This window comes from Cherax quadricarinatus, chromosome 30 (genome assembly GCF_038502225.1).
Source record: "Cherax quadricarinatus isolate ZL_2023a chromosome 30, ASM3850222v1, whole genome shotgun sequence".
Taxonomy (NCBI): Eukaryota; Metazoa; Arthropoda; class Malacostraca; order Decapoda; family Parastacidae; genus Cherax; species Cherax quadricarinatus.
The window spans coordinates 11,751,306-11,764,384 of NC_091321.1; the positions used below are offsets into that span (position 1 = coordinate 11,751,306).

The 13,079-nt window shown below is 40.7% G+C and overlaps 1 protein-coding gene across 4 annotated transcripts in view; it reads right to left on the bottom strand.

The window, feature by feature from the left end:
- Window positions 1-13,079, bottom strand: part of Marf (Mitochondrial assembly regulatory factor) — an 82,680-nt gene that overhangs the window by 20,198 nt on the left and 49,403 nt on the right. For all 4 annotated transcript variants that reach the window (XM_053781845.2, XM_053781843.2, XM_053781844.2 and 1 more), the window contains one exon: window positions 4,096-4,273. In XM_053781845.2, coding sequence (XP_053637820.1) covers window positions 4,096-4,273 — 178 coding nt within the window. The remainder of the gene's footprint in view (window positions 1-4,095; window positions 4,274-13,079) is intronic.

The window sequence follows — 13,079 nt, forward strand, 5'->3', positions numbered from 1 at the left end:
CTACGAATTCTCTGCATTATATTCACACCACACATTGCCCTCAGACATGACATCTCCACTGCCTCCAGCCTTCTCCTCGCTGCAACATTCATCACCCATGCTTCGCACCCATATAAGAGCGTTGGTAAAACTATACTCTCATACATTCCCCTCTTTGCCTCCAAGGACAAAGTTCTTTGTCTCCACAGACTCCAAAGTGCACCACTCACCCTTTTCCCCTCATCAATTCTATGATTCACCTCATCTTTCATAGACCCATCCGCTGACACGTCCACTCCCAAATATCTGAATACATTCACCTCCTCCATACTCTCTCCCTCCAATCTGATATCCAATCTTTCATCACCTAATATTTTTGTTATCCTCATAACCTTACTCTTTCCTGTATTCACTTTTAATTTTCTTCTTTTGCACACCCTACCAAATTCATCCACCAATCTCTGCAACTTCTCTTCAGAATCTCCCAAGAGCACAGTGTCATCAGCAAAGAGCAACTGTGACAACTCCCACTTTATGTGTGATTCTTTATCTTTTAACTCCACGCCTCTTGCCAAGACCCTCGCATTTACTTCTCTTACAACCCCATCTATATATACATTAAACAACCATGGTGACATCACACATCCTTGTCTAAGGCCTACTTTTACTGGGAAATAACTTCCCTCTTTCCTACATACTCTAACTTGAGCCTCACTATCCTCGTAAAAACTCTTCACTGCTTTCAGTAACCTACCTCCTACATGATACACCTGCAACATCTGCCACATTGCCCCCCCTATCCACCCTGTCATACGCCTTTTCCAAATCCATAAATGCCACAAAGACCTCTTTAGCCTTACATAAATACTGTTCACTTATATGTTTCACTGTAAATACCTGGTCCACACACCCCCTACCTTTCCTAAAGCCTCCTTGTTCATCTGCTATCCTATTCTCCGTCTTACTCTTAATTCTTTCAATAATAACTCTACCATACACTTTACCAGGTATACTCAACTGACTTATCCCCCTATAATTTTTGCACTCTCTTTTGTCCCCTTTGCCTTTATACAAAGGAACTATGCATGCTCTCTGCCAATCCCTAGGTACCTTACCCTCTTCCATACATTTATTAAATAATTGCACCAACCACTCCAAAACTATATCCCCACCTGCTTTTAACATTTCTATCTTTATCCCATCAATCCCGGCTGCCTTACCCCCTTTCATTTTACCTACTGCCTCACGAACTCCCCCCACACTCACAACTGGCTCTTCCTCACTCCTACAAGATGTTATTCCTCCTTGCCCTATACACGAAATCACAGCTTCCCTATCTTCATCAACATTTAACAATTCCTCAAAATATTCACTCCATCTTCCCAATACCTCTAACTCTCCATTTAATAACTCTCCTTTCCTATTTTTAACTGACAAATCCATTTGTTCTCTAGGCTTCCTTAACTTGTTACTCTCACTCCAAAACTTTTTCTTATTTTCAACAAAATTTGTTGATAACATCTCACCCACTCTCTCATTTGCTCTCTTTTTACATTGCTTCACCACTCTCTTAACCTCTCTCTTTTTCTCCATATACTCTTCCCTCCTTGCATCCCTTCTACTTTGTAAAAACTTCTCAGATGCTAACTTTTTCTCCCTTACTACTCTCTTTACATCATCATTCCACCAATCGCTTCTCTTCCCTCCCGCACCCACTTTTCTGTAACCACATACTTCTGCTGAACACTCTAACGCTACATTTTTAAACCTACCCCATACCTCTTCGACCCCATTGCCTATGCTCTCATTAACCCATCTATCCTCCAATAGCTGTTTATATCTTACCCTAACTGCCTCCTCTTTTAGTTTATAAACCTTCACCTCTCTTCCCTGATGCTTCTATTCTCCTTGTATCCCATCTACCTTTTACTCTCAGTGTAGCTACAACTAGAAAGTGATCTGATATATCTGTGGCCCCTCTATAAACATGTACATCCTGAAGTCTACTCAACAGTCTTTTATCTACCAATACATAATCCAACAAACTACTGTCATTTCGCCCTACATCATATCTTGTATACTTATTTATCCTCTTTTTCTTAAAATATGTATTACCTATAACTAAACCCCTTTCTATACAAAGTTCAATCAAAGGGCTCCCATTATCATTTACACCTGGCACCCCAAACTTACCTACCACACCCTCTCTAAAAGTTTCTCCTACTTTAGCATTCAGATCCCCTACCACAATTACTCTCTCACTTGGTTCAAAGGCTCCTATACATTCCCTTAACATCTCCCAAAATCTCTCTCTCTCTCCTCTACATTCCTCTCTTCTCCAGGTGCATACACGCTTATTATGACCCACTTTTCGCATCCAACCTTTACTTTAATCCACATAATTCTTGAATTTACACATTCATATTTATTATAATAATAATAATATTTATTATTATAATAATAATAATACAATATAACAGTATAATAGTTTGGGAGTGTGTGTAAAGGTAGAAAGTTGACATTGAACATAGAAAAGAGTAAGGTGATGAGGGTATCAAATGATTTAGATAAAGAAAAATTGGATATCAAATTGGGGAGGAGTAGTATGGAAGAAGTGAATGTTTTCAGATATTTGGAAGTTGACGTGTCAGTGGATGGATTTATGAAGGATGAGGTTAATCATAGAATTGATGAAGGAAAAAAGGCAAGTGGTGGGTTGAGGTGTATATGGAGACAAAAAATGTTATCTATGGGGCAAAGAAGGGAATGTATGAAAGTATAGTAGTACCAACACTCCTCACTGCAGCGAGGAGGTGGTTGGAGGCAGTGGAGATGTCCTGTCTAAGGGCAATGTGTGGTGTAAATATTATGCAGAAAATTCGGAGTGTGGAAATTAGGAGAAGGTGTGAAGTTAATAAAAGTATTAGCCAGAGGGCTGAAGAGGGGTTGTTAAGGTGGTTTGGTCATTTAGAGAGAATGGATCAAAGTAGAATGACATGGAGAGCATATAAATCTGTAGGGAAAGGAAGACGGGGTAAGGGTCGTCCTCGAAAAGGTTGGGGGAAGGGGGTAAAGGAGGTTTTGTGGGCGAGGGGCTTGGACTTCCAGCAAGCGTGTGTGAGTGTGTTAGCTAGGAGTGAATGGAGATAAATGGTATTTGGGACCTGACAAGCTGTTGGAGTGTGAACAGGGTAATATTTAGTGAAGGGATTCAGGGAAACCGGTTATTTTTATACAGCCGGACTTGAGTCCTGGAAATGGGAAGTACAATGCCTGCACTTTAAAGGAGTGGTTTGGGCTATTGACAGTTTGGAGGGATATGTTGTGTACCTTTATATGTATATGCTTCTAAGCTGTTGTATTCTGGGCACCTCTGCAAAAACAGTGATTATGTGTGAATGAGGTGAAAGTGTTGAATGATGATGAAAGTATTTTCTTGTTTGGGGGATTTTCTTTCTTTTTGGGTCACCCTGCCTCGGTGGGAGATGGCCGACTTGTTAAAAAAGAAAGGAAGAGAGAAAAAAATAATAATAATAACAACAACAGTAAGGAGAAACTTCAAAAGGCTGCCAGTAGTTGGCACCACCACAAGCAAAACAATGGTAAGCACTACTAGTACACTTTTCACCTGTCTAGACTTAAGTACAGTAATCTTAAGTAGGCATTTCTGCCTGAAATGCCTCGGCATGATAGTGGCTTTCTTTGCTCCAATCACATTATGATATGTAAACACACACTGTAACCTTTGCAAAGAAATATATATTTTATTTATTTATTTATTTATTTAAGGAACCTCCCTTGAGGGAAGTTCGCATCCTGAAATTTCTTTCATATCCTGAAGCAAACAGTCGACCGCACGATGGTTCATGTCCAGAAAAATTCGCATGGTGGGGCGTTCGTAACCCGAGGTTCCACTGTGTAGCAATTTTTTAGCATGTCAAGAGTCCCCCTCCACACACACATTTTTCATTTAAATTATTTCCTTCAAATTAAGTCAAGTGGCCTACAAATGATTAGAAATGATATTCCCAATTTTAAATATGGTATTTATTATGATAAAACAGTAATTCACTATATAACACTGACATTTACTAAAAACAGCCTTGTTACACTTACTCTTCGTTCAACATCTTCAACAATGGAGCATATCTTTTCTTTCATTTGTGTGGTGACATCGTGGAGTTCCTTTTCTGTGTGATCAAGCCGTGCCCAAAGTGTTTGTCGTTCTTGCATCTTTTGTTCTCTTTCTTGCCATGCTAGTTCCATCAATTTTCCAACATACTGTCCAATTTCACTGTTATGAATAGAAAGTAAAAATATCAAGAGCTCAGAAAACACACCATTGGAAGATCAGTTAGTAAATGATATTAATGTCTAGGTTGGATATGGCTTGTTTGAAAAAACAAAAAACTTTAATACAGGAGGGCCCCAATTATACAGCGGGATAGATTCCAGGCTATTGCCGTAAAGCAAAAATTGCCATAGTTTTTCACCTTTTTTCTCACTTTTAAATGCATATAAATGCCTGATAACATGTTTATAGTCATATACAGTGGTCCCTCGTTTTTCGTAGTTAATCCATTCCTGGAGCTGCTACTATTAACGAAATCTACGATTTGCGAATCAATTTTCCCCATAAGAAATAATGTAAATACAATTAATCCGTTCCTGACACCCAGAAGTATTAAAACAAAAAAAATTTTTTACATGAAATATACATGCAGTACATAAACAATACAATGGGAAATGATGAATGAAACATTAGCATAACACTTGCCTTTATTGGAGATTCTTCTTAGTGTATGGGAGACTGGAGGAGGAGAGAGAGTGGATTGTTTATAGTTTGGAAGGGGAATTCCCTTCCAGCAACACCTCAGGTACCAATTGCTTTTTTGGGATTGCTTCTCTTCTCTGTTTCTTAATGCCACTAGGACCACCTTGAGAGTCGCTGGAGTCCTGTCTCACAAAATAACTGTCCAGAGAGCTCTGTTTCTGGCGTCTCTTTAAAACTTCCCTAAAATGGGCTAAGACTTTGTCACTGTACATGTTGCCAACATGGCTTGCAACAACCTTGTCAGGGTGATGTTTCTCCATAAATCTTTCCATCTTACCCCACATAGCAAAAATCTCTTTAATTTCTGAAGAAGGCACCATCTTCCATCTCACTTCCTCCTCCTCTGCAGCAAGATTCTGAGCTGCAATCTGTTGCTGTTCCTGCTGAAGCTCTTGCAGCTCCTCAGTGGTGAGCTCTTCGTTGTGGTCTTCCACCAATTCTTCCACATCCTCCAAACTCACATCCAACCCCATGGAACTCCCCAGTGCCACAATTGATTTTACAACAGACATAGGCTCATTAGGGTCAGTCCCAAACCCTTCAAATTCCCTCTTGTCGACACAATCTGGCCACAATTTTCTCCAGGCAGAGTTCAAAGTCCTGGTAGTCACTCCCTCCCAAGCCATACCTATAAGGGTTATGCAATGGAGGATGCTGAAGTGTTCTCTCCAAAATTCCCTTAGGGTCAAGTGAGTGTCTGTGATCACAGTCAAGCACCTGTGAAACATTGCTTTGGTATAGAGTTTTTTAAAGTTTGCAATGACCTGCTTGTCCATGGGCTGGAGGAGAGGAGTGGTATTCGGGGGCAAGAACTTTACTGTGGTGAACCCAAACTCCTCGAAAATTAGATCATCCAAGTTTGGAGGATGAGCAGGTGCATTGTCCATTACTAGCAGGCACTTGAGATCCAATTTCTTTTCCAGGAGGTAATTCTTCACACTAGAGCCAAACACTTCATTGAACCACTCAACGAAAATTTCCCTCGTGACCCATGCCTTACTATTAGATTTCCAAAACACACACAATTTACTTTTCATAACATTGTTTTTCCTAAACACACAAGGATTTTCAGAATGGTACACTAGTAATGGCTTCACTTAGAAATCCCCACTAGCATTAGCACAGAACATTAGCGTCAGCCTGTCTTTCATAGGCTTGTGTCCTGGCATTGCCTTTTCCTCCTGTGTAATGAATGTCCTCTTTGGCATTTTCTTCCAAAAGAGGCCTGTTTCGTCACAATTGAACACTTGTTCAGGTTTCAGTCCTTCAGCCTATATGTACTCCTGGAATTCATGCACATATTTTTCAGCCGCCTCGTGGTCCAAACTAGCAGCCTCACCATGCCTTACCACACTGTGTATGCCAGTACGGTTCTTAAATCTCTCAAACCAACCTTTGCTGGCCTTAAATTCACTCACATCATCACTATTTTCAGGCAATTTCTTTACCAGATCGTTGTGCAACTGCCTAGCCTTTTCACAAATAATCGAAGTCATAAGAGTATCTCCTGCTAATTGTTTCTCATTTATCCACACCAGAAATAACTTCTCAACCTCTTCGAGTACTGGTGATCTCATTTTTGTCAGCATAGTTACTCCCTTTGCAACAACAGCATCCTTGATTTCCCTTTTCTTGGCCACTATGGAACATAAGGTTGTGTAGGGTTTCTTATACATCCTGGCCAGTTCGGCCACACTTGTACCACTTTCATATTGTTCAATGATGTTTTTCTTAAATTCAATCGTATTTCTCACCTTCTTTACCACAGGCTTGGCACTAGGAGCTTTCTTTGGAGCCATGGTAGCTTATTTAGTACTTGCAAGCACTGAAATAAATGGAATATTATGAAATATTTCGCTGGAGCACGTGAGGGGACCTTCGCTCGCTGGTAAACAATGCCATACTGGCTGCCGCCCTGGCTCACGCTGTGGGTAGGCGTCCTGGACGAACTACAACTCGCAAGTCAACCTATGAAAAGCGAGCCCATGATTATACAAAAATACCCCTATGATTTCCGAAATCTATGATTGCTGAGAACTACGAAAAGCGAGGGACCACTGTATTATGTGAACAACAGTAGGAGGCCTAAAAAACAATAAAAAAGTAAAATGCATATACAGTAAACCCATTACTTCCCTTAAAATATTTTCATTTTTAGCTTATAGTGAGTGGCAAGTAGCATTAGCCCTCTAGCAAGAATGTCAGCCTCTCTTAATTATCTGTGCTTAACAACATTTTAATACATGTAAAACTACATTTTTTATACAGAGGAAAGAAATAAAATTTGTTTGTTTGTTTGTTTCTCTTTCATAGCTTTGAAGGCAGGCACTGACTTCTCTTCTTTAGCAATAAATGTCTTAGAGAGCATCTTTTTCCAAAATAATACAGTTTCAACCACATTGCTTAGTATATCCACCACATTCAATTACCCCAGCTAGCTCATGTTGATAATTTTCTGCAGCTACATAGTGTTGGTGCTAGCTCCTTCATCCTGCACTTTGATGCTGTTAAGGTGGCTTCTTTCCCTAAACATTTGAAACCAGTCTCCGCTAGCTTCAAATTTATCTTCAGCATATATTATTATTATAATCATAACTAAATACTAAACCCACAAGGGTCATACAGTCAGCATATATTAAGTATGCAATAAAGCTAGGCCTAAAAAAAATATGAAAGTAAGATGAATGTAAAAAATTGCCAGAATACAGAGAAATGCAGAGCGCACAAATTCTGTAAACAGTGTTTTGGGTGGTTACCTAGTAATGCATATTAATCTGGCAGCTGAACAGGTACTGGACGTCCAACTGGGAGTGACTAGTGACTAAACAAATTATCTTCAGATTAATGCAGTACAGCAATACACCCTGGCTCACAGCAACATACCCTGACTCACAGCAACATACCCTGACTCACAGCAACACATAATAATTTAATATACAACATTTAAAGCACCACAGAGCAATAATTATTATTATAATGCTTTTTATGTTACTGCATCTTCAACACTAGCGAGACACTCTTAGCTACTCCCTCACCCGGCCTAGCTACTCCTATTTTGTAACGATGCTAAATAGTGATTTTAATATACCTGCACGCCAGCAGTGTGTGTAAGGTTAGTTAAGTACGTTATTATTATTATAGTCATAATGAAGCACTAAACCCATAAGGATTATATTGTTACAGGTACACATAAGTACAATTATCAGTACTATCTCAGCCATAGACATACCTTGATCACAGAGTTTAATCATTTCTGACTTTGCACTTAACGTAAGAACCTTACGACTTCTCTTTTTATTACAGCTACCCTTAAATGTCATTATAACACAAGAAAAGTATATATAAAATATGCATTAACTTTAATATGAAACTTTGGAAAGTTTCCAGGCAGAATCAAGAGAGATGCGGAACTCACAGAGGATGTAAATGAACAGAGTGGCATATGGATGCTGTAATAGCGAATCATGAGTCACATATACAAATTTTTGGGTATAATTTGAAATGTGGTAGTAGGTTGGTAGACAGCAACCGACCAGGGAGGTACTACTGTCCTGCCAAGCGAGTGTAAAATGAAAGTGTGTAATTGTTTTACATGATGGTAGGATTGCTGGTGTCTTTTTTTCTGTATCATAAACATACAAGATTTCAGGTACATCTTGCTACTTTTACTTACACTTAGGTCACACAACACATGTATTAACAAGTAAATATATACATACCCCTCTGGGTTTTCTTCTATTTTCGTACTAGTTCTTGTTATTGTTTATTTCCTCTTATCTCCATGGGGAAGTGGAACAGAATTCTTCCTCCGTAAGCAATGCATGTCGTAAGAGGCGACTAAAATGCCAGGAACAAAGGGCTAGTAACCCCTTCTCCTGTATACATTGCTAAAGTTAAAAAGAGAAACTTTTGTTTTTCTTTTTGGGCCACCCTGCTTTGGTGGGATACAGCCGGTTTGTTGAAAGAATAATAATAATTTGAAATGTTCGTATTAGTGAAGCGCCGCAAAGCAGGACCCTCCTGTATTTTTTTTTTTTTTTCAACAAGTCGGCCATCTCCCACCGAGGCAGGGTGACCCAAAAAAGAAAGAAAATCCCCAAAAAGAAAATGCTTTCATCATCATTCAACACTTTCACCACACTCACACATAATCACTGTTTTTGCAGAGGTGCTCAGAATACAACAGTTTAGAAGCATATACATATAAAGATACACAACATATCCCTCCAAACTGCCAATATCCCAAACCCCTCCTTTAAAGTGCAGGCATTGTACTTCCCATTTCCAGGACTCAAGTCCGACTATATGAAAATAACCGGTTTCCTTGAATCCCTTCACTAAATATTACCCTGCTCACACTCCAACAGATCATCAGGTCCCAAGTACCATTCGTCTCCATTCACTCCTATCTAACACGCTCACGCACGCTTGCTGGAAGTCCAAGCCCCTTGCCCACAAAACCTCCTTTACCCCCTCTCTCCAACCCTTTCGAGGACGACCCCTACCTCGCCTTCCTTCCCCTATAGATTTATATGCTTTCCATGTCATTCTATTTTGATCCATTCTCTCTAAATGACCAAACCACCTCAGCAACCCCTCTTCTGCCCTCTGACTAATACTTTTATTAACTCCACACCTTTTCCTAATTTCGACACTCCGAATTTTCTGCATAATATTTACACCACACATTGCCCTTAGACAGGACATCTCCACTGCCCCCAACCGTCTCCTCGCTGCTGCATTTACCACCCAAGCTTCACACCCATATAAGAGTGTTGGTACTACTATACTTTCATACATTCCCTTCTTTGCCTCCATAGATAACATTTTTTTGACTCCACATATACCTCAATGCACCACTCACCTTTTTTCCCTCATCAATTCTATGATTAACCTCATCCTTCATAAATCCATCCGCCGACACGTCAACTCCCAAGTATCTGCAAACATTCACTTCTTCCATACTCCTCCTCCCCAATTTGATATCCAATTTTTCTTTATCTAAATCATTTGATACCCTCATCACCTTACTCTTTTCTATGTTCACTTTCAACTTTCTACCTTTACACACATTCTCAAACTCATCCACTAACCTTTGCAATTTTTCTTTAGAATCTCCCATAAGCACAGTATCATCAGCAAAAAGTAACTGTTAATTCCCATTTTGAATTTGATTCCCCATAATTTAATCCCATCCCTCTCCCGAACACCCTAGCATTTACAGGTCTCCCTCAACATTCACGTTTTCAGCTTTCGCGGGCTTCACACATTCGCGAATTCCCAACCGCCAAATTCCCAGCCGCCAAATCATATTCAAGTTTCCCGCCACCTGCGAGTCCCTACTACCCTCCCACCGACCCCCGCAACTAGCAGCCAGCCCTCCCACCACTCAGTGTGGCGAGTGTTTTGTTTGTTCATTATTTGCTATTAAACTACAGTATAAATAATGTAAACCCATTCATGACTACATATTGGAATGGCTATTCGGACAGGTATTAGACGGTGACATCATGTGTTTACTCTTGAACACAGCAAAGAATCAAACATTTCTGCTACTGCTAATAATAACAATAGTAATAATAATATTAATAATAATAATAATAAATACGAAATAATTGAAGGAAGTTGTACAAAAATACGAGGGAGTGGTTGACACATCGTCAGTGTGGCTTTCTTTATGCTGGAGTGAGTATTAGTCTCCGTGCTCTTCCAAACATTTCACAATAATTCATTGTTTGGTGCTTGTAGATTGAGTGCGACTGGAGTGGTAGAGGCAGTGGTAGAGGCAGTGGTTGAGGCAGCTGTTGAGGCAGCTGTTGAGGCAGCTGTTGAGGCAGCTGTTGAGGCAGCTGTTGAGGCAGTGGTTGAGGCAGCGATTGAGGCAGTGGGTGAGGCAGCTGTTGAGGCTGCTGTTGAGGCAGCGATTGAGGCAGTGGTTGAGGCAGCGATTGAGGCAGTGGGTGAGGCAGCTGTTGAGGCAGCGATTGAGGCGGTGGTTGAGGCATCGATTGAGGCAGTGGGTGAGGCTGCTGTTGAGGCAGCGATTGAGGCAGTGGTTGAGGCAGCTGTTGAGGCAGCAATTGAGGCAGTGGTTGAGGCAGCTGTTGAGGCAGTGGGTGAAGCAGCTGTTGAGGCAGCGATTGAGGCAGTGGGTGAGGCAGCTGTTGAGGCAGCGATTGAGGCAGTGGTTGAGGCAGCTGTTGAGGCAGCGATTGAGGCAGTGGGTGAGGCAGCTGTTGAGGCAGCAATTGAGGCAGTGGTTGAGGCAGCTGTTGAGGCAGTGGGTGAGGCAGCTGTTGAGGAAGCAATCGAGGCAGTGGTTGAGGCAGCTGTTGAGGCAGCGATTGAGGCAGCTGTTGAGGCAGCGATTGAGGCAGCTGTTGAGGCAGCTGTTGAGGCAGTGGTATTTAATAACATACATGTTAATAATAATACAGTGGACCCCCGCATAACGATGGCCTCACATAGCGATTTTTCCGCATAACGATTACTTTTATCGCAAAATTTTTGCCCCGCATACCGATTAAAAACCCGCTTACCGATTTTCTTCCGAGACGCGTCCAATGTGCCCTCACATGTGCCGGCCGTCCCATTGTTTACCAGCCAGCCTCCGCGGTAACATCCAAGCATACACTCGGAATATTTCGTATTATTACAGTGTTTTCGGTGGTGTTTCTGGAAAATATGTGACCATGGGCCCCAAGAAAGCTTCTAGTGCCAACCCTGTGGTAAAAAGGGTGAGAATTAGTATGGAAATTAAGAAAGATTTTGAAGGGTTTGGGGCTAACCCTGAGAAGCCTATGCCAGTTGTGGAATCCATTGTGCCTACTTCAAAGATTAAGGAAATGTGTGCAGAGTGGTTTGAACTGCAAACCTTTATAGATGAAAATCACCCTGACACAGCTGTTGCAAGCCGTGCTTGTGACTATTTCAATGACAATGTTATGGCCCATTTTAGGAAAGTCTTGAAGAAACGGGAGGTACAGAGCTCTATGGACAGATTTGTTGTGCGACAGAGGTCCAGTGACTCTGAAGCTGGTCCTAGTGGCATTAAAAGAAGAAGGGAAGTAACCCCAGAAAAGGACTTGCTACCTCAAGTCCTAATGGAAGGGGATTCCCCTTCTAAACAGTAAGAAGATAATGCTCTCCCCTCCTCCCATCCCATCAATCATCACCAGATCTTCAATAAAAGTAAGTGTCATGTAATTGTGCATGCCTTTTTCAGTTTGTGTGTATTAAAATTAACATTTCATGTGGTAAAAAAAATTTTTTTTCATACTTTTGGGCGTCTTGCACGGATTAATTTTATTTCCATTATTTCTTATGGGGAAAATTCATTCGCATAACGATTATTTCGCATAACGATGAGCCCTCTTGCACGGATTAAAATCGTTAACCGGGGGTCCACTGTACATGTTATTAATAATATGTACTATTATTATTTATAACATATATGTTATTAAATACCTCTGCCTCAACCGCTGAATTATTGTGAAATGTTTGGAAGAGCACGGAGACTAATGCTCACTCCAACATAAACAAAGCCACACTGACGATGTGTCAACCACTCCCTCGTATTTTTGTACAATTTCCTTCTTCAATTATATTGTATTATTATTATTATTATTATTACTACTGTTATTATTAGCAGTAGCAGAAATGCTTGATTCTTTGCTGTGTTCAAGAGTAAACACATGATGTCACCGTCCAATACCTGTCCGAATAGCCATTCCAATATGCAGTCATGAATGGGTTTGCATTATTTATACTGTAGTTTAATAGCAAATAATGAACAAACAAAACACTCACCACACTGAGTGGTAGGAGGGCTGGCTGCCAGTTGCGGGGGTCGGAGGGAGGGTAGTAGGGACTCGCAGTGGTTGAGGAAGTGGTGGAGGCATTGGTGGATGCAATGGCGGAGTCTGTGGTATTTAATAACATACATGTTATTAAAGCATAACATGTATATTTTTAGTACAGTTTATGACGTTTTCATGTATTTTATGGTTGTTCACGGTTCAACAAGTTAAGGAAGCAGTACTGTATTTTATTTCCCTACAATATATTGGGGCACCAAACATTCACGGTTTTTCAACATTCGCGAGGCTCTTGATCCCCTAACCCTCGCGAATGTTGAGGGAGACCTGTACTTCTTTTACAACCCCATCTAAAATATATTAAACAGCCATGGTGACATTACACATCCCTGTCTAAGACCTACTTTTACCGGGAAGTAGTTTCCCTCTCTTCTACACACCCTAACCTG